Below are 20,568 nucleotides of genomic sequence, written 5' to 3'. Positions count from 1 at the left end.
CGGAGGGCTAGGACTTCGATAGGAAGGCAGGACTTAAATGGGAAACCAAGGTGGCAAGGGAGCCCCTTCTGATGATTCAGACAGGTCTTGACCTGTTTTGGGCCGCCGCGGGAGCGGACTGCTGGGCGGGATGGACCTGTGGTCTGACCCGGCGGAGGCACTGCTTATGTTCTTATGTTCTTATGAAACCAATTTATATGAAATGAAATGAAAAGAGTGTGGAATACTCGTAAGTTTCATGGCTCCACATCATTCTCTTCTTGGTTAGGCAGAGAACTTTTCAGCGGCCCCTCGTGTTGTGATGTCATAAAGCCTCATTCCACCAATGCCTAAGTGCCAGCCCTCAGTGGTGATGTCACAATGGCTTGGTTTCCCCATGCTTGTGCCCATTTGATAGATGCATTTGCCTCATTGAAACGAAAAGTGTCAAGAAAAGTGTGGAATGACTCGTACGTTTCACGGCTCCACATCATTCTCTTCTTGGTTGGGCCGAGAACTTTTCAGTGGCCCCTTGAAGTGCTCCAGAGCCCAGTCAGACAGTGTCACCTAAATGCACCCCTTCTTTCACAGATTCTGTTACAGGGACCACGCTAAGGCTTTACTCTGCTTCAAAGAAATCATTTAAATGCTGCATTACGAACACCTGTTTTGCCTGGCATTCTACTTTCTAAACTCATCATTTTTCTATTTTATGATGATGTAAATCACTCTGAAATATTTGCGGGAAGGAAGTGATATTAAATTTTAAATAAACCATAAACCACAGCAAAGACATTTTCTGTTCGTTTGTGGCCACCCAGGTCTTTCACATAATCTTGTATTATGAAGATAAGAGCAGAAGCCAAATAATGACATCACGGAATGGGTCTTCAATTATACAATAAAACATTCTGTATTTATTTTCTGGCTTTCATAGTAATATTGAAAAATATATACAGACATTAAATAAATAACATGAAAGATTTAAAGTACAAAACTAAAATGTGTTCAGTGTATATTAATTAAAAAAAAATCAATAATAAAGCATCACAGAATAATATTATTTAGGAAACAGCCTGAGTCTCCCTGGAAAATATTCTGCTCCCAGCTGAAAATGTCTCTCTGGATCTGGCCCCTTCAGGCTGGTTTAATCCTCAGCAGAATGAAAACCACAGCATCCAGCCTTCCAGTTCCTGTCTTACTTACTGACCAGTGACAAGTTCCACTCAGGGAGAAAATGCTTCCAGTGTCAGTTCTTCAATTAGCTTTGCAGCCTGGCCGCTACAAACAGTCCTCTTATAAAATATCTCGTTTCCAGAGATCTTACCCTCTCTAAAGTTACAGAATTATCCTGAAGAGCTGTCGCCATTTGGTGCGTGACAGGCTGAGGGGTCTCTAGAACTCAGATGCCCAGAATCGGAGTCACTGGAATCCAGGCTGTGACTCATTTTACAGCTGACGAAGTTCTCTCTTTGCAGGTAGCAGGGTCTGGGTCCTTCTCCTCAGACCCTCCAGAGACTGCAGGAAGGATTTCTTGGCTTCTCCTCCTCCTTGGGGGGAGAACCCTTCCTCTTCCACCTCCTGGATCTCATCGAAGGTGACTGAATGGGACTGAAGCCAGGACTCACTGGGTCTCCTCAGCTTGCCTCTGGGGGCCTTGGCTCGGATGGGCTGGGGGAACTCCTCGGTGATATAAATACAGTGAGTGGGCACCTCTTGGTAGCTGCAGCAGCTGGTCCCCAGCTCCCCTGCCTGCTTGGTTGCCATGATTTCTCTTCTTTTCTCAGAGGATGGAGTTTTGCAGTCAGATGTAGCTCAGATTTTCCAATGTGAAAGATTCAGGTCCCAAGTTCGCTCTGGTTGCTGAGAATCTCTGCTCTGTCTTTTCCCTGGTGATCTGGAAGGAGGAGATTCTCTGCTTTCAGCTCTGCTGCCTTTTTCCCAGGGCTTCTTCCAGGCAGCCCAAGAATGAGTAGATTGTGTGTGTGTGCTGGAGCTGGAGCTCTGGTCCCAGTTTCTCTCCGCCTGCTCCCCTCGCTCTGCTTCTCTGCTTTATATTCACATCTCCCTCCCACAGGCCGACATTGTAATGACAGCTAATACCATTTAAAGCATGCCATCCGGCCGGCCTGGATGCTGACGTATCTGAGCCATGGGTACAGTTTAAAGAGGTAAAAACTTGTTGAAAGAAACCCCAGCACCTTATGCAGCCGGGGTTCTGGAGAGAATCAAATCTTCTTATATTGCAGTTAGAGCAGTGGTCTAAAACTCAAACCCTTTGCAGGGCCATGTTATGGATTTGTAGGTACTTGGAGGGCTGCAAAAAAAAAAAAAAAAGTTAATGTCTTATTAAAGAAATGACAATTTTGCATGAGGTAAAACCCTTTATAAAAGTTTATAAATCTTTCCCCCCCCCCCAAAGGCCTGCATGTTTCCCCCCCCCCCCCCTTCTTTGCAGCGTCCTCCAGCTTCCCCCCTGGCTTCCCGGTCTTAGTTTCAGCTAATTACCACAGCCTGCAGAGAGGATCGCCAGTGCTGTAGCTTTCCTTGCAGGTTGTCATCAGCCTCTGCAGCACTTTCCCTCTGCTGCGGTCCCGCCCCTTCTCTGACATCAGGGGCAGGATCACGGCAGAGAGAACATGCTGCTGAGACAACGGCAGCCTGCAAGGATCGCTACAGCACCGGCAATCCTCACTGCAGGCTGGGGCAATTATCCGAAGGTAAGAGCGGGAGGCCAGGGGGGAAGCCAGAGGATGCTGCAAAGAGGGGGGGGGGGCAGCACTAGTACAGACCACGAGGCACAAAATAGTACCTGGCGGGCCACATGTGACCTCCGGACTGTGAGTTTGAGACCATAGAGTGTGAGGAGTGTGTGGTGCAGTGGTTAGAGCTACAGCCCTGGCTCCCTGAGGTTGTGGGTTCAAGTTCCACACTGCTCCTTGTGACCCTGGGCAAGTCACTTAATCCCCCATTGCCGCAGGTACATTAGATAGAGTGGGAGCCCACCAGGACAGTTAGGGGAAAATGCTTGAGTACCTGAATAATTTGTAATCTACAAAGATTATGCAGACTATAGACACATTTTTCCTCCTTGCCGCTCTGCCATATTGCACATGAAGAGACTGAAAAGAACTTGTCTCAGAACTTAGACCTATGAAACTCTGCTCATAAGCCCTACTTCTTCAGAGTGAACTCCTCTAAACTCCTCATCCCTAGATCCTAGTACTAAATTGTTCAGTTTGTTTATAAACTTCCTATATATCCCGTCTAGATTACAGTAATGCACTTTACAAAGGAATCGCGCCTAAAGAGCTAAGGTGCTTGCAAATTAGTCAGAACACCGCTATAAATGCAAAAGAAATTGAGACGTCACTCCGCTCTTAACAAAAGCTCGTTGGCTGCCAGTAGCACACAGAATTACTTATAAAAATTCTACTTTTGACATTTAAAACAAGCCATACAAATCTTCCGGAATTCCAAAACAGACTTTAGATCCCTTTTACCCAGGCTAGAACCCTCAGGTCTAATGCCCGACACCTCTTACATATCCCATCGATATGCCAGTTTAGCGTGCGTCGAACGTCATTCTTTTCCGTCACAGCTCCCACGCTCTGGAATGCCACGCCTGCAGATCTACCAGAAGAATCATCTTTGGAACGATTTAAAAACAAAATTAAAAACATTTTTATTTAAAGACGCATTCGAGCTTCAATTTAACATTCTCGCACTTTTCTTTTTTTCTTTCTCTTTTCTCACGACTAACACTCACAGAAGAGTCCCATCCAATTGTTACTATCCCTTTATTGTCTCTCTTTTTCAAGAGGCTATGTCGTTCTATCCCTCTGCCCTAGTGCATCGCACAAACACAGCCGAAAATCTCACACGCCTTGTTCATTTTCCCCTCTATACAGGGTTGTAAAAGCAAAAAATTTCTTGAACGTACTTTGGCATTTCAGGTAGCTTCCCATGATAAAAGAATTTCGATCGTAATTACTTACTGCTTATTCTATAAAACATTTTAGGACTTTGTTGGAAACTTATCTTTTTCAAAATACTTGGTTAAATGATTTATTCCGTTTCCAATAATATTGTTCTTTGTTTATAATCTTTTGTAAACCGTGTTGAACTTACGGCTACGTGGTTATAAAGCACGACGTTATATTATGTCAGTATTTCTTCAGATTGGAAGGGCCGCCGCGTGAGTGGACTGCTGGGCACGATGGACCTCAGGTCTGACCCAGTGAAGGCATTGCTTATGTTCTTATGGTAAGGAGGTGGGGGGACCATGTAGGTGGGGGGCCGATGCCCCTCCTTTTCTCTGCCCCCCATTCCATCCCCTCCATGTGCATGCCCCCCTTCCCCTCTCATATCTCTTGTTGCAGAAGTTATTCGTGGCAGTCAACAAAGTGCTCTTCGCGACCCCGTCGGCTCTCCCGCTGTCACTTCCGGGTGCTGCACGTAGGAAGTCACATCAGAGGGAGCACTGACGGGGTCACGAGGAGCGCATTGTTGGACGCTGCAAGCAACAACTTCAACCAGAGGTAGGGGGAAGGGAAGGGGGAGGGCGCGCGTGGAAGTTGGGATCAGGGAAGCAGCGGGGGGGGGGGGGGCGGAGACAAGGGCAGAGGAGTGCGCCTCACATGCTCGCTACGCCACTGCATCCAGTCCTTTAGAAAAGCTTACATTAAGGGCTCCTTTTACTAAACTGCGAGAGCATTTTTAGCGCGTGCTAAACCCGCGCTACGCAGCTAGAACTAACGCCAGCTCAACGCTGGCGTTAAGGTCTAGCACGCGCAGCAGTTCAGTGTGCGCTAAGCATGTGGTAAAACCGTTCTCGCAGCTGAGTAAAAAGAGTCCTAAGTTTTCACACAACGATGTCACATAAGTTTTAAGTTTAATACAAAATTTGATGAAATTGCTTTATCCAAGTAGGAAACCCACCAGAACCTCTCTGGCTTCCATTAATATCCTAGAACATGTCCCCCATCCAGCCCCATGCTCCGATTGTCCGGTTTCACAAGAATATTCTCTTATTCATTTATCTATTTATTATTGGGATTTATTAACTGCCTCAGTAAGTGGGCGGGGTGTGGGTAGAGAGTGGGCAGGGATTGGGGTGGAGAGTGGGTGCGGTATGGGCAGAGAGTGGGCGTGGCTTAACCCAGAAGTTAACGCCGATTGGTCGATCCTTATCTTGACAGCTGCCAATCATTTTGACATGAGGCGTACCCATTATACTACTTGCCTCTTTATAGAGATTCTCCCAAGGCATGTACAGCAGATACAGCTCGACACAAAGCTTATCATTTTGTTAATAGTATAATAAAATGATCAAATATAAACATAAATTCAAGACTTGAAGACAGACAAATTGAATCCTAATGATAGGAATAACATGAAAAAATATCAGAAAGCAACGCTTGACAGCATTGCAAAACAATCGTATAACAGAAATGTGATAAATGGCTGCCATACATCTCATTACTATATATATTGTGATAGGGAGAGTCCTGTCATGCTGGAAGAAACTCTGCAGTGCTCTAAAACTATCCCTAAACCTACCCCTAGAAGCAGGCAGGTTAGGGAAACTGCCCTGCAGAATTTATCCCCAGTGAAAGGCAACCTAAAAGGGACCCGATTATACTTGCCTAGTTCTAAGGTAGGGAATGCTAAAAGCAAAGAACTACAAGGACCAGCATGCACTAGGCAGGTGATAGCAAAACCCACAAAGGGATTAGCTCCTGCAATCAGCTCTGCTGGGGGAAGGGTTAATGAGCAGGGAAGCTATCCAGGCTCATTAGCAAAGCACCAGAGAACCACAGGTATTGTGAGGAGCAATCAGTCTATGCTAGGGAAAAGGGTGTGTTCTCTAAGCCAAGAGAGGCAGAGGGAGCTACAAGCTTACAAGATACCTGACTCCTTGGAGAGAAGCATACCTGTACCAGTTAGGATTTAGAGGACAGCAACCAGCATTCCCCACAGAAAGCAAGGAGTAAACCTCAGGACTGAAATTTCTAATTATTCTTCTGAAGGTAATAATGAATTTGATACAGAAATGCCAGAAGAAATGCTTACAAATGATGTTGAAATGGAACCTGAGGAGTCATGCTTGTTTGAGAGCATGATTACAGAGTAAAGTTTGGGGAAAGTAAGAATGCTGTTTTCTGATAAGGTGGTGTTGCCTCACAAGACTAAGAATATCAGAAGAGTTAAGAAGTACTGCCTCTGATGGAATTAAAAATACCTTAAGGATCAGGAATTACTGCTTCTGATGTAAATAAGGGTAACAGAAGAGTTAAGAATCACTGCTTCAGAATTTCCATAATCGCAGGAGAACTGTGGGGAACCTGTCCAAGCAGTGCAAGCAGGTTCCAGGACTTGAAATTGAAAAGTTATTTTTGTGTTTTCTCTTGAACTTTATTAGTGAATAAAGCATCGTGGGCTAACAGGCTGTTTAGCCACCAATGAGAGCTTTTGTTTTGTATGTTTTTGGAATTGCACTACACTATAAGACCAGAAAATAAAGTCATCTTAAAATTCACACTAAACACCCATACTGGACCTTTTTATTTTGATGCAGACACCCCTCTACCCCTCCATACCTCATTCAACTGCTCGGCTGAGGCTTGGATGACCCAGGTCAGGGTTCGGGCTACTCCAGTCCAGTCTTACCCTGTCACAATATACACTTAGTAACAACTGTTTTCTGATTTCTACACACTTTTCTCATCTGAGTCATCCAGAATTGGTTCTGCCCATTCTCCTTTCACCAATATATATTGCAAAAAGTTTACTCACGTCACTTATCCTTTTAACTACTGCTGTCTCTATCGCGATATAAATTCACTTGATATTTTTCCCTGTGCTCTTCTTTCTGAGATCCTTTGTATCAAAGAACATAAGAAATGCCTTCACCGGATCAGACCCTAGGTCCATCCAGTCCGGCGACCCACACACGCGGAGGCCAATCCCGGTGATCCCTGCTAAAGACCTTGTTTACCCGTATCCCTCAATGTGTTTTGCAAGAAGGTGTGCATCTAACTTGCCCTTGAATCCTGTCTTATTGTTTTTCAACTACTGCTGTATCTTTTAAATTATTTATTCTTTTTTTTTTTTTTTAAACAAAAAGACGTGTTCCTTTTTTCGATAATATCTACTTTCCTCTCTTCCATGTGCACTTTCTGCATCTTTGGATAATACACAAACGCTAGGTGCCACCTAGTGGACCAGTGGCAGTGCTGCAGCCCACAGAGGGGGAGACCTGCCTGCAATTCTTGAGTCTGGGGATGCTGGTGGAGGACCATGGGAAAGAAACTGTAGTATCCAGGAAGGGGTCAGGTGTACTAGATTCTGGAGGGAGCCACAGCCAGTGTTTCGTGAGCAAGGACTGTTGCTTCAATGGAAGAAGGTGATTAAAATGGTGAGAAAAAAATTGGTGTAGCTGTGGCTGAAAGTTTATGAAACAGTAGAAGCCAAATCCAATTGGCCTGGAATCCCATAGAATACTGACGGGCAAACTAGAAAGGATGGTAAACTCTCTGGTCAGGAGAAAACCTCTGTGTTGCTTATGGTCAGTGTTCTTCAACTTTTTACACCCGTGGACCGGCAGAAAAAAAATAATTATTTTGTGGACCGGCAAACTACTAGGACTAAAAATTTAAAAATCCGTTTCCGCCCCATCTCCGCGAGCTCGGTCCCCACAAATCATCTGATCCCATCCACACAAGCCTCAGTTATGATTTTATATTGAATGTATTTTATTAAAGTATAAAAAGAAACAATATTCTGTAGAATTGTCATTTATAAATACAAATAATTCAGAGCAAGGATCAACAAAACCCCTGTCTCCCCTCCCCTTCACATATATCCCCTCTACTATCAAGAAAACTGAACAAGCCAAATTATTACAGAATGCTACACAGAAATATCATGCTACAGAATACTGAAGTAACACATGACAGGAATAGTTTTAGGGGAGTGCAACTAGGGCAACTGCCCCCTGGTCAGAGAGCGCCCTAAGCCAGCTGAAAGCTAAAGAAGCACTGCCTGGGTTTTGCAGTCCCCAGTTATGTCTAACACCAGCTCTAGCAGGATATATATTTCAAATCTGATATATTCTAATCACAAAATAGAAATAAAAATTATTTTTTTCTACCTTTTGTCGTCTCTAGTTTCTGCTTTCAATCTTTTTTCACTCTCTTCCTTCCAGCGTATGCCCTCTCTGTCTCTTCAATCCAGCATCTGCCCCTTCCATCCACTATCTGTCCTCTCCCCCTTCCATATGGTATCTGTCTTCTTTCTATGTCCCTCTCCCCTTTCCATCCAGCTTGTGCCCCTCTCTCCTATTTACATGATTCATTCCAGCTTCACTGCTCTCTTCATTTTTATCTCTCCTACACCAGATCTATCATCGTTGTCCCTCTGCTTATTTTTCTGCTGACCCCTTCCTATCATCAATCTCTCTACTTTCTCATGCCTGTGTCTCCCCTTCCCCTCCTCTAATCTCTCTGCCAGCTGTTTCCTTCCTTTTTCATTCTCCCTTCCCTCCTCCTCCTGTCCAGCAGTAACTCTCTTCCCTTCCTCCCCTCCAGCAGCATCTCTCCGTCTCCCTCTCCAGTAGCAGCTGTCCCTTTTTTTTCCTTGCCCAGCAGCTTCCCAGATTCCTTTCCCTCCTCCCCTCCCAGAAGCATCTCTCCTTCTCCCTCTCCAGTAGCAGCTGTCCCTTTTTTTATCTTGCCCAGCAGCTTCCCAGATTCCTTTCCCTCCTCCCCTCCCAGAAGCATCTCTCCTTCTTCTTCTCCCTGTCCAGTAGCAGCTGTCCCTTTTTTTATCTTGCCCAGCAGCTTCCCAGATTCCTTTCCCTCCTCCCCTCCCAGAAGCATCTCTCCTTCTCCCTCTCCAGTAGCAGCTGTCCCTTTTTTTTATCTTGCCCAGCAGCTTCCCAGATTCCTTTCCCTCCTCCCCTCCCAGATGCATCTCTCCTTCTCCTTCTCCCTCTCCAGTAGCAGCTGTCCCTTTTTTTCCTTGCCCAGCAGCTTCCCAGATTCCTTTCCCTCCTCCCCTCCCAGCAGCATCTCTCCTTCTCCCTCTATAGTAGCAGCTGTCCCCTTTTCCCCTTGCCCAGCAGCTTCCCAGACTCCAATAGTGGCTTTCTCCCCTCCCAGCAGCTCTTCTTACTTCCCAGCGCAGCGATTCACGAAGGCAGCCTCGGGTCCTTTGTTGTGTCGCGCCGCCTCTGAGGAAAGAGGAAGTTGCGTCATCAGAGGCAGCCGCGACTCAGCAAAAGCCCCGAGGCTGCCTTCGTGAATCGCTGCGCTGGGAAGTAACGGAGAGCTGCAGAGAGGGGAGAAAGCCACTGTCGGAGGCTCCCCAAGATCTCTCCGGCCCAGCGCACGCTTCCGATGCTGATCTTGCCGGTCCTGCGCGGACCGGCAGGAAGTTCAAATGAGTCAGGACCGCAAAAATTTCCTGCGGACCGATACTGGTCCGCGGACCGGCGGTTGAAGAACTGTGGTCTAACGTAAGAAGAGATGTCTACCTGTAATATTTCTTTATAACGCTACCTTATTTATTTTTAAGTTGCTCTATGATGTGGAGCAGACAAAGTCCTTTATTGTATCCTGAAGAAGGCAATACTGTAAGTTCAGATTTGAAGGAGGTTCGACGTATATGATTATATGGCATTAGCCACCAGGATAAGAACCTGAAATAACATATGTTGTAAGAGGTTTTATGTTCTGAGGCCTCCTATTTTATGCAGTACTTAGGAGAGTCTTTTTTTAAGAATTGGGTTGCTGTATAAGTAAGTTCTTTATAGGTTTATCATCAGTTCCTATATGAATTAGACATTAGTTTGTTTTAATTCTCGTGAATAGTTGATATTGTGACTATCCAAGAAGACACCCCCCATTTTTTAATTTTGAGTTATGATACTGTGGGTTGGACAGAGTTGGAAGTGATCCGCTTTAGTCTGTGTTTGATTTCCAGCAGAATCGGGAATTCTTTGAAATTATAAGCATTGGAAACGCTCAAAGTTCTTCCCGGATTGTTAGAACAGTTTTTAGGGGCAAGGAATCTTGCTGCTTTGGGGGACTCTTCCAGGTACTTGTGGCCTGAACTGGCCTCTGTTGAGAAAACAGAATGCTGGGCTAGAATCTGACCCAGTACGATAATTTTTATGTTCTTAAATATTGCTAATTAAAACACACACACACCCTTTTAATAAGCTGCAATTGAGGTTTCTTCCGTGGCCAGAAGGCGCTAAATGCTCCGACGCTCATAGAATTTCTATGAGTGTCGGAGCATTTAGCGCCCTGGACTGCGATAGAAACCCTTATCGCAGCTAAAGGTGAAAAAACAGTGTGACAAGGCAGTGGCTGCTGCCAGAAGGATACTGGGCTGTATAAAGAGAGGCGTAGCCAGTAGAAGGAAGAAGGTGTTGATGCCCCTGTACAGGTCATTGGTGAGGCCCCACTTGGAGTATTGTCTTCAGTTTTGGAGACCGTATCTGGCGAAGGACGTAAGAAGACTTGAAGCGGTCCAGAGGAGGGCTACGAAAATGATAAGAGGCTTGTGCTAGAAGACGTATGAGGAGAGACTGGAAGCCCTGAATATGTATACCCTAGAGGAAAGGAGAGACAGGGGAGATACGATTCAGATGTTCAAATACTTGAAGAGTATTAATGTAGAACAAAATCTTTTCCAGAGAAAGGAAAATGGTAAAACCAGAGGACATAATTTGAGGTTGAGGGGTGGTGGATGCCTGGAATGCGCTCCCGAGAGAGAGGTGGTGGAGAGTAAAACTGTGACTGAGTTCAAAGAAGCGTGGGATGAACACAGAGGATCTAGAATCAGAAAATAATATTAAATATTGAACTAAGGCCATACTGGGCAGACTTGCATGGTCTGTGTCTGGCCGTTTGGTGAGGGACGGGCTGGGGAAGGCTTCAGTGGTTGGGAGGGTGTAGATGGGCTGGAGTAGGTTTTAACAGAGATTTCGGCAGTAGGAACCCAAGCACAGTACCGGGTAGAGCTTTGGATCTTGCCCAGAAATAGCTAAGAAAAAAAATTTAAAAATTTAAATTGAATCAGGTTGGGCAGACTGGATGGACCATTCGGGTCTTTATCTGCTGTCATCTACTATGTTACTATGTAAATAAGGGTCTCAAAGAATCACTTAAAATAAAAGCTGCTTAGATCCACTGTTCCTGCAGACCCCCCCCCCCCCCCCCTCGAAGGATATGTTTTAATTCTCCCCAGGACCCTCCTTCATGATGTTCCGGCATTTCCTTTGGCAGGTTTTACCCTTCTATACCTTATGCATGGCTCGGATACGTCAGCACCCAGCTCAGCCGGATGACATGCTATAAATGGAATTAGCTGTCACTGTGCTGCCAGCGTGTGGGAGGGAGATGTGGATATAAAGCAGGGAAACCACATGAGAGGAGCAGAAGCAGCTCTTGGAGAGAAAGTGGAAGAGTAGCTCCAGATTCAGCACACACAATCTGCTTCTTATTGGACTGTTCAGAGAAAGAAAAGAGGCAACTTTAGCAAAGCCCTGGAAGAGAGGCAGCAGGAAAAAGATTGAGTGGAGATATTTAATCAACAAGAAGGAGCCTAGGACAGAGGGCCCTGAGCCTGCTACATTGGAAGAGCTGAGCTGTGACTGCAAAACTCTTGTCTCTGTGTCCTCTGAGAAAAGGGGACCTTGCTGCCACCAAACCCCAAATCTCTTGGAACATCAGGAAGAAAAGAAGGCAAACGATGGCAAACAAGCTGGCTGAGGTACTGGGGACCTGCTGCAGCTACCAGGAGCTGCCAACTCACTGTATCTATATGACTGAGGAGTTCCCCAAGACCATCCAAGCCAAGGCGCCCAGAGGCAAACTGAGGAGACCCAGTGAGTCCTGGCTTCACTCTCAGTCTGTCACTTTTGATGAGATCCAGGAGGTGGAAGAAGAAGGGGTTTCCCCCACGGAGGAGGAGAGAGCCAAGAAATCCTTCCTGCAGTCTCTGGAGAGTCTGAGGAGAAGCGCCCAGAATCTGCACCTGCAAAGGGAGAAATTCATCAGCTGTAAAGTAAGTCACAGCCTGGACTCCAGCGACTCTGATGCTTCTCTAGTAACCCTCAGCCTATCACACAGAGAAGGGTGATAACCTCAGAATACACTTGGAGGATGAGAAGTTCCTTCTGGAGATGAGAGATTTCAGAAAATGCCTCTTTGGTTACAGAGGTCCTCAAAGTCTGACACTGGACTCGTTTTCATTCTCCCTGAGAGAAACTTGTAGGCAATCATTACATTGGTGTCTTCTATCCCGCCAATACCTTTCAGTTCTAGGCGGTTTATAGCAAGAGTTGGCCTGGGCATTTCCAGGGAGAATACATGGTTAATAGATGTAGTATGCGTCGGGATCTGTGGAGACAGAGAGGCTTCTCCCAGAACTCTGTCCTGAGGATTAAACCAGCTTCAAGAGGCCAGATACTGAGAGAAATTTTGAGCAAGGATCAGACCATTATCCAGACAGACTCTGGCTGTTTCCACATAGATAATTTTTTCAATGTTTTGATTAAATTGTTTTCAATTAATTTAATTAAATGAAGTTCAATATATATTTTGATGACCCCTTTACGTTTTGGAATGTTGTATTTTTTTCCTACATTTGTCTATGAGCAGCAGAGACATTTCTACCCAAATAAATACTTTCTATGAAAAGTAATTTTCATTCTGTTTTCCTATAGAATTTCTGCTTCTTTTAAAGTTCATCCAAATCCAATCCAGTACTTAAGAGTTTATATACCGCATCGTCTCCTAAATTAGGGGCTCAACTCGGTTTTCATAATTAGATTGACTGAAAAAGTATCAATAATTCAAATTAAGATGACAAAATTTCTCACAAATCCTCCCAACAGATTAAACCTCAATCCTTAACAATAGATTATTAACACTCATTTAAACAATTATCAAGGAACCGTTGAAATAGTAATGTTTTCAGAGATTTGCCAAAAACCTGACGAGAAAAGTGTTCTTATATTAGAAGGAATTTCATGCCAAATCGCTGTAAGGATGTATGAAAAATCGGGTGATGTAGCTTCATGTTAACAGAACTTATTATCTGTCTTCCACTCCTGTTTTGGCCACATTTGTTCCTCAGGCATTGTTCATAGCTCTTGTGTGAATTGGGGATGATAGTTGCTGCAGATTTTGGACCCAAGATTACTGGGTTCTGGTCTACAGTATGTCCCCCAACTAAGAACTGAAGTAAAAGAGGTCTGAATGAAATACTGATTCTGAGGAAGTTATAAGCTGTTAAACTATAAAAAAAAAAACAACCCTAAAATTCTGGCCTTCCTAACTACTAGTAATCAATTTCTGAAAGCAGGTCCCTCTCCTCCTGAGCTTCATTGTCCTTCATTAGGAGTTTAGATAACTTTTGGTAGGTCGTCTTATCCTGCAGTAATGGTGCCTGGGCTTATCTTGTTCTTGTTTTGGGTTCGCCTTCTTCTGGAAAGTCCTAAAATATCCAATGCTGTTACAGTCGGCAGATAACCCAATGTTGTAATAGACAACAGCTGCTTGCCAGCTTTTTGGGGCAAAGATGAATCTCTTACAGAGCATATTGTTTCTTACTGACAGGGAAAGATATAATTGTTCAGAAACTAGAATTCAATAGCACAATGTCTCTCTTCAAAATATAACTTTTTGGGGTCTCGTAGAGGTCTTCGCCTACATTTTCATGAAGGTCTTACTCCTGATTCTTCCTCACTTGCCCAGGGTGCTGAGGCTGTAGCTTTAACCACTGTACAGGCACATCCTGCTACTGAAAACTGGAATCATTGGAAAACCTTATGATATGATTAGCTAGCAGATTTTTGTGATTCTGAGTAGGCCTGCTAGCTAATCATATCATAAGCTTTTCCAATGATTCCAGTTTTCAGTAGCAGGTGGGTTTGCGCTTTCTCTTCTCTCTTTCTCTGCAAACGTTTGCAGTAACCAGTAGAGGGAAGCATTTAATCAGCTCCATGAGCTGTGAGCTTTGCTGTCGGCTGTATCTTTGCAGGCTGCATAAAAGAATGCATTTACCAGAAGATGACCTGAACTGGATTCCTGCCTCCTTGGATTGGATATGGGGGTTCCACTCTGAAAACCCCAAAAACAAATGATTCACTCCTGTGTGTTGTTTTGTTTTTGTTGTTTTTGTTTTTTTTGCTTTACTGTATCTACGCAAAATTCAAACACTAACCAAGGCACGAGACACACATTCCCCATGAAAATACAAAACCAGAAAACAAAACATATGGGAATCATCTCGTCTATTCCCGCTTGTTTGTCTTCTGTCTTGTACGACATTTATCTTTTTTTTTTTTTCCCTTTGCCCTAAGGAAAAATAGACACTATCCCCCCGATTCTGTATATGGTGCACAGCTATCCAAGCACAAAAGTGAGCACTCTCCTGAGATGTGCCCGCAATTAACTTCGCTAATAACACAGCGCCAATGGCCCGTTGCTAAAAATTAATTACTAGTGTTAATTGGCAACAGTTTCCATGTTCATCTTGCTAAATGCTATTCTGTAAAGATCCTTACGCAAATTTTATAGTGTGCAAACTCAGAAGGGGGTGTAGCCATGGGCAGATCTGGGGCATTCAATAATGATGCGCGCACTATTACCGAATACATAAGAATTGTCGCTGCTGGGTCAGACCAGTGGTCTATGGTGCCCAGCATCCGCTCCTGCGGTGCCCATTAGGTCAAATACCAGCGCCCTAACTGAGATTAGCGTTACCTGCGTACGTTCTGGTTCAGCAGGAACATGTCTAGCTTTGTCTTGAATCCAAAGGATCTGAGCCTGAATTATGTGCCAGGATTTGCCGTGGGTTTCAGTTCACGTAAATCCTTTCACCCAAAGTTTAGTGCAGAAATTGGCTCTAAGTGGTGGTCTACAAATCGCATCCAACTCAGCACACTTTTGATAGAGTAGTGCTCTGCGTGGATTTTTCAGCACCATTTTTGTACGCTATTTAGTAAATAAGAACCTAAGAACAGCCATACTGGGTCAGACCAATGGTCCGTCTAGCCCAGAATCCTCTTTCCAACAGTGGCCAACCCAGCTCAGACGTACCTGGCAGAATCCCAAATCGAAGCAACATTCCACAGCTGAGATTGTGAAATATAAACTTGGCTTTCCCACTGTTGAAGGAAAACAAATTATGGCCAATTTTTGTCGATCATTTTCTTTTTTTTTTTTTTACTCGTAAAAGTTTTTTTGAAATGACCTTCCTTCTATAAACTGGAGTTCTCTCTCATCTACCCACTTTTCGTAAAGCATTGAAGACGTATTTATTCCGGAAATTTACTAACGATTCTTCTTTTTCAAATGATCAATCATAAAAGATAAATTTCTGGCCTAAAAGATATACGGCCTCTTTTACAAAGCCACGCGGCGACAGCCCCGAAGCCCTTTAAATCTCTATGGGCTTCGGGGCCAGCAGCGCAGCGCAGCCGCAAGCGCGGCTTTGTAAAAGAGGCCGATAGTTTCTGTTCTAATCGCCTGTATAATTTTATTAATATTTTGTTAACCGAGTCGAGCCCTCCTGTTGGGATGAATTAGTATATAAAAATATCAAAGATTAGATTAGATGTCATAATGCCTCCTTCCACCAATACCTAAGAGCCTCATCAGTGATGTTACAATGGCTTCATTGTCCTATACTTGACTCTCATGAGAGCATAAGATTGGTTATACTGGGTCAGGCCAATGGTGCAGAGCCTTGTCTCCTGTTTCCAACAGTGGCCAATCCAGCTTACAAGTACCTGCCAGAAACCCAAATAGTAGAAACATTCCATGCAGAATCCCAAAGAGTAACAAGATTCCGGAATCCACAATAGTAGCAACATTCCGTGCTACCGACCCCAGGGCAAGCATTGGCCCCCCCCCCCCCCAATGACTGTCTCAAGAGCAGACTATGGACATTTCCTCCAGGAACTTGTCTAAACATTTTTTTAAACCTATCTATGCTAACCACTGTTACCACATCTTCTGGCAACAAGTTAACTAATCTAGCGCTATGAGAGCACTTCTAACTGGCCAATAGAAATTAAGCACCTGGTTTGTGTGTGCCAAGTGCCATTCTCTTATAACACCCACATGTGTAAGTGTATTCAAAGAGTACTAGTATAAGCCTGGATTTAAGTAGATCCACTTAGGCCGTTTCAATAATGGGTGTAAATGTACATGTCCAAATGACACTTCACCGCATTCAATATTCTATAAATTGCATGCATAAATGTTGACCATATCCATACCCTGCCTATGTGCATGCACCCTGGCATGAGCAGTGTACTGAAGTTATGGAACAAAATATCTATTTTCAACAACTGCCTTGAGGATTATGGTATATGATACATTATTGTAATGTATTAGTTAATGGAATTAGGATTTCTGATATCAAAGTAGAAAATGACACAGGCACAGAATTTGTCCCCCATCCCCATAGTTAACCATGGGAAACCATCCCTGTGTCATTCTTTAAGGAGAGAGGGAAGAATCAGAGTATGGATGGGCCCAGCCACTGACCCTCAAACCTTGCATTGAATCATGCTGGTGTAGAAGGACTGAGGTTGAGATAGACACTAAGGAATGACAGTCTCTGGTATCCACAGCAGATATTATGATGTCATAATGCCTCATTCCACCAGTGCCTAAGAGCCAACCTCATCAGTGATGTCACAATGGTTTGACTGTCCTATACTTGGCTAACATAAGAATCAGAGTATGAATTGGCCCAGCCATTGACCCTCAAGCTTTGCATTGAATGCTGGTGTAGAAGGACTGAGGTTGAGATAGACACTAAACAATGACAGTCTCTGGTATCCACAGCAGATATTATGATGTCATAATGCCTCATTCCACCAATGCCATATGGTAACCCTAATTCACAAAGCAATAGTTCCTGATTCTACCCACTGAAATCAATACTATAGGCCCCATAATGCACCAGGGATGAGGTTGTGAGAAGCACAGGAGTAGCTTACAGTCTCCCTCCTGCAATGGGGCACCTTGGGAGCTCTGATCCCAGTGCAGCTCCAGATGAACTTTGGACAAGTCCATTGCCTCGGGTACAAATTTAAGACTGGAAGCCAGCATCTCGCAAACTTTGTGAAGGCACGGCATACTAAACAGGTGGCCACGGCTCAAGGGCAGAAGTGCACGGATGTTGATGAGATGACGTCGTGCGTAATGTCATCACGTTGACATCCGTGCGTGCGAAGGCCCTCCAGATGGGGCCCTGAGCCACCAGTGTGTGGGGGGGGGGGTTCCTGGGAGAGGCATTGGCACTGACTGACTTCCTACAGCATGTGCCTCTCGCCACAAGAGGCACATCCTGTAGACCAGGGGTAGGGAACTCCGGTCCTCAAGAGCCGTATTCCAGTCGGGTTTTCAGGATTTCCCCAATGAATATGCATGAGATCTATTTGCATGCACTGTTTTCAATGCATATTTATTGGGGAAATCCTGAAAACCCGACTGGAATACGGCTCTCGAGGACCGGAGGTCCCTACCCCTGCTGTAGACAGTCGGCTGGCGCTTCTCCTCCTCCCTGGCGTCTCGTGGCACACCCGGAATCTCGGGCAGCACACTAGTACGCCGCGGTACCCTGTTTGCTTTAATCCCTCTGGGGACAGGGAAACACCTAGGGCTCCTCTTACTGATCTGTGTATGTTAGTCTATGGATGCGTTAGCGTGTACGTAGATTTAGCGCGTGCTTAGCGCACCTTAGTAAAACAGGGGGCTAGTGTACCGGAATGTAATACCTTGAATCACTGGCATAGTAGGGGGGGGTCCATCCCGGGCACCGTCTTTGTAAAAGGTGCAGGCACCCATCCTCCTCATCTGACCCCATTCCTTCCCGACCTCTCCCGCCACGTGCGTACGCCCTTTCCCTCGTACCTGTTTAATTTGCTGCCCGCGTCGGTGTCGCCTCTCTCGGACGTCACTTCCGGGCCCCCCGCACCTAGGAAGTTATGTCATAGAAACACAGAAGAAGAAGATGACGGCAGAAAAGGGCTACAGCCCATCAAGTCTGCCCATTCTGCTTACCCACCCCCTGTCTATGCCCTAATGACCCAATTTCCTTATCTTGACCCTCGTAGGGATCCCACATGGGTATCCCATTTATTCTTAAAGTCTGGCACGCTGTCTGCCTCGATCACCTGCGCTGGAAGCTTGTTCCAATGATCAACCACTCTCTCTGTGAAGAAATACTTTCTGGTGTCGCAGAGGGATAGCTGGCACGATGTGGGCAGAAAGTTTGTGGTGTTGCTCTGGCCTGGAAAGGAACAGGGAGAAGGGAAGGGGGGGGGGCGGTAGGGGGTTGAAGAGGGCAGGGGAGGGGCACCAGCACCCCAGATGCCACTTACCCTCTCTATGAGCTCCTATGAACTAAAGGTAACGACGAAATCCAAAGAAACTATGGCTGTTTTTGAGTGACCCTGTATTTTCTGAGTTGGCTTTGTACGTTTGGTCAGAACTTGACCCCAGATGCACTCACCTTTCAGGCTAACGTTAGCTTTAGATATAAAAGACCTTTCAAACGTCTCAAATAAGATCAGAGTGTCATACGGTAAGATTTACCACATGTGCGTATGGAAATATATTTATTTTACAGCTCTGTAGGTAAACGGAACATAAATTTTATAGAAAATAGATTTAAATTAATGCAATGATAGTCAACTGGAAAAATAAATATAAATGCAGTGCACTCATTACATCCAAAAATCTTTGATTTGCTTCCCGCCAATAGAAAATTTAATCTGATATAGAATCAAAAGCTTCATACAATGGAAAAAAAAACCCCTCGGAGTCTTTCCCTGGAAATAGTTTGCTCCCTGCTGGAACAGTGTCTGAGGCCCCTTCAGCCTGACTTTAATCTTCAACACAAGAGTGTCTGGAAGCTTCTCTTTCTCTTTCCTCCTAACCTGCCATTTTTAAACTCGCTTGTCAATAACACTATATCACAAATGCAACTCATCTTGCTGTAAGCCGCAAAGAATCCCTGTTGAAAATTGCAGGCTATAAGAAGTTGTATTTAGTCACTGGTGGATGAAATTCCTCTCGGGAGTGTCGGGGTCCATTTCTAGGGAGATCTAGCCCTCTAACACTGAGGTGAAAAGTTTCAGACCTGGTCCCCAAGACCTCAGACAGGAGAATCGGAGTCGCTGGAGTCCAGGCTGTGCCTCATTTTGCAGCCGCTCAGCTTCTCTCTCTGCAGGTGCAGGTTCTGGGTGCTTCTCCTGAGACACTCCAGAGACTGCAGGAAGGACTTTTTGGCTTTCTCCTCCTCTGCGGGGGACAGCCCTTCCTCCTCCACCTCCTGGATCTCGTCGAAGGTGACTGGCTGGGTCTTGAACCTGGTCTGCCTTGGTCTCCTCAGCCTGCTTTTGCCCTTGGGTGCTTTGGCTTGGATAGGCTGAGGGAATTCCTCATTCACACAGACACAGTGGGGCCTCGCTGCCTGGCAATTAGGGGTGATGCCCAGCACCTCAGCCGCCTTGCCAGCCATTGATCAGTGCTTCCCCCCCACAAAAAAAAAAAGTCAGGAAGCTGTCTGTTTACCCTTAAGTCTCCTTGGGCTGCTGCTAGAAAGAAGAGTGATCAATTTAGAATGGAGAACTCGGGTGTGCCAGCAGCAAAGTCCCTTTTTTGGACACAGCAGGGACTTAGTTTTGCCGTCTCGTACTGCAAAACTGTGGCAGGTTCCTTCCTCCTGGTAGCTGATTGAGTGTGTCTGCTGCCTTTCGCCTTCTCCCAGCAGATTGGGCGTGCTCTTGAATCCGGAGCTGCTCCTGCTTTTGCCCATCCCACGCTGGTTCCCAGCTTTATATCCACGTCTCCCTCCCACAAGCCGGTAGCGCAGTGACAGCTAATACCATTTAAAGCATGCGAGTCTGTTGTGCCCGGGCACTGACGTCTGTCGGAGAGTTTATTCGACTAAAAAGAGCCTTGGTCAGAGCAGTGAAAAGAATCACCAGACCCAGGCTCTGATTCAGAGGAGGTGGCTTCTGGACCAGCTTAAGTTTGGTGTTTCTGCTGAGTCAGTCTGGAGTCTCCCTCTGTGTTTTGATTTTCAGATTTTTACATCCATTGCTTTCGGTGGAAGTAAAACCTGGATGCCTCAATCCATCCTCCTTTTTCTGGAGCCATATGGTAACCCTAATTTCAACTGCCCCGGGTCCCTATAGATCTGCACCAGGGAGATATTGGGGAGTTTTTTTTTAATTTTGGGAAGACCCGTTAACTGGTGTCTAGAGACAGATGACTTCAAAAGCCAGCAGTAGCAGCAGATAACGCTAGACATCCTCAGGAGGGGGGAAAGGCTTTTTCTTGAAACCAAAAAATAAAATCTCTTTCCTTGCGCTTGGGGGGACTGAGGGCCCCCCCAGGTGGAGGGATGCAGGGAGAGTGAAGTATTGGCTTCATCTCCCTGACAGGGTCAATGTTAGCACATCAGGGCCCAGGGTAGACACAAACAAGTGGACCCAAACAGTGCTGGGTGATCAGATGGTCTACTTGTACCCCTAAAAGCGACCCT

The 20,568-nt window shown here is 45.3% G+C and overlaps 2 protein-coding genes and 1 pseudogene across 2 annotated transcripts; 1 reads left to right on the top strand and 2 right to left on the bottom strand.

Moving 5' to 3' along the window:
- Nucleotides 1-874: 874 nt before the first annotated feature.
- On the bottom strand, nucleotides 875-8,188 carry LOC117351992 (annotated as a pseudogene).
- A 3,189-nt stretch (nucleotides 8,189-11,377) lies between these two features.
- Nucleotides 11,378-12,679, top strand: LOC117351974 (uncharacterized protein C11orf96 homolog). The gene has a single exon (XM_033927899.1). It carries the CDS (start codon nucleotides 11,743-11,745, stop codon nucleotides 12,130-12,132), a length of 390 nt encoding a protein of 129 aa, XP_033783790.1. The 5' UTR covers nucleotides 11,378-11,742; the 3' UTR covers nucleotides 12,133-12,679.
- A 5,922-nt stretch (nucleotides 12,680-18,601) lies between these two features.
- LOC117351975 (uncharacterized protein C11orf96 homolog) lies at nucleotides 18,602-19,852 on the bottom strand. Its single transcript, XM_033927900.1, has one exon. It carries the CDS (start codon nucleotides 19,537-19,539, stop codon nucleotides 19,174-19,176), a length of 366 nt encoding a protein of 121 aa, XP_033783791.1. The 5' UTR covers nucleotides 19,540-19,852; the 3' UTR covers nucleotides 18,602-19,173.
- Nucleotides 19,853-20,568: the final 716 nt, after the last annotated feature.

The sequence above is a fragment of the Geotrypetes seraphini genome, chromosome 19 (genome assembly GCF_902459505.1).
Source record: "Geotrypetes seraphini chromosome 19, aGeoSer1.1, whole genome shotgun sequence".
NCBI classification, from domain to species: Eukaryota; Metazoa; Chordata; class Amphibia; order Gymnophiona; family Dermophiidae; genus Geotrypetes; species Geotrypetes seraphini.
This window is presented reverse-complemented; position numbering and strand designations above follow the sequence as displayed.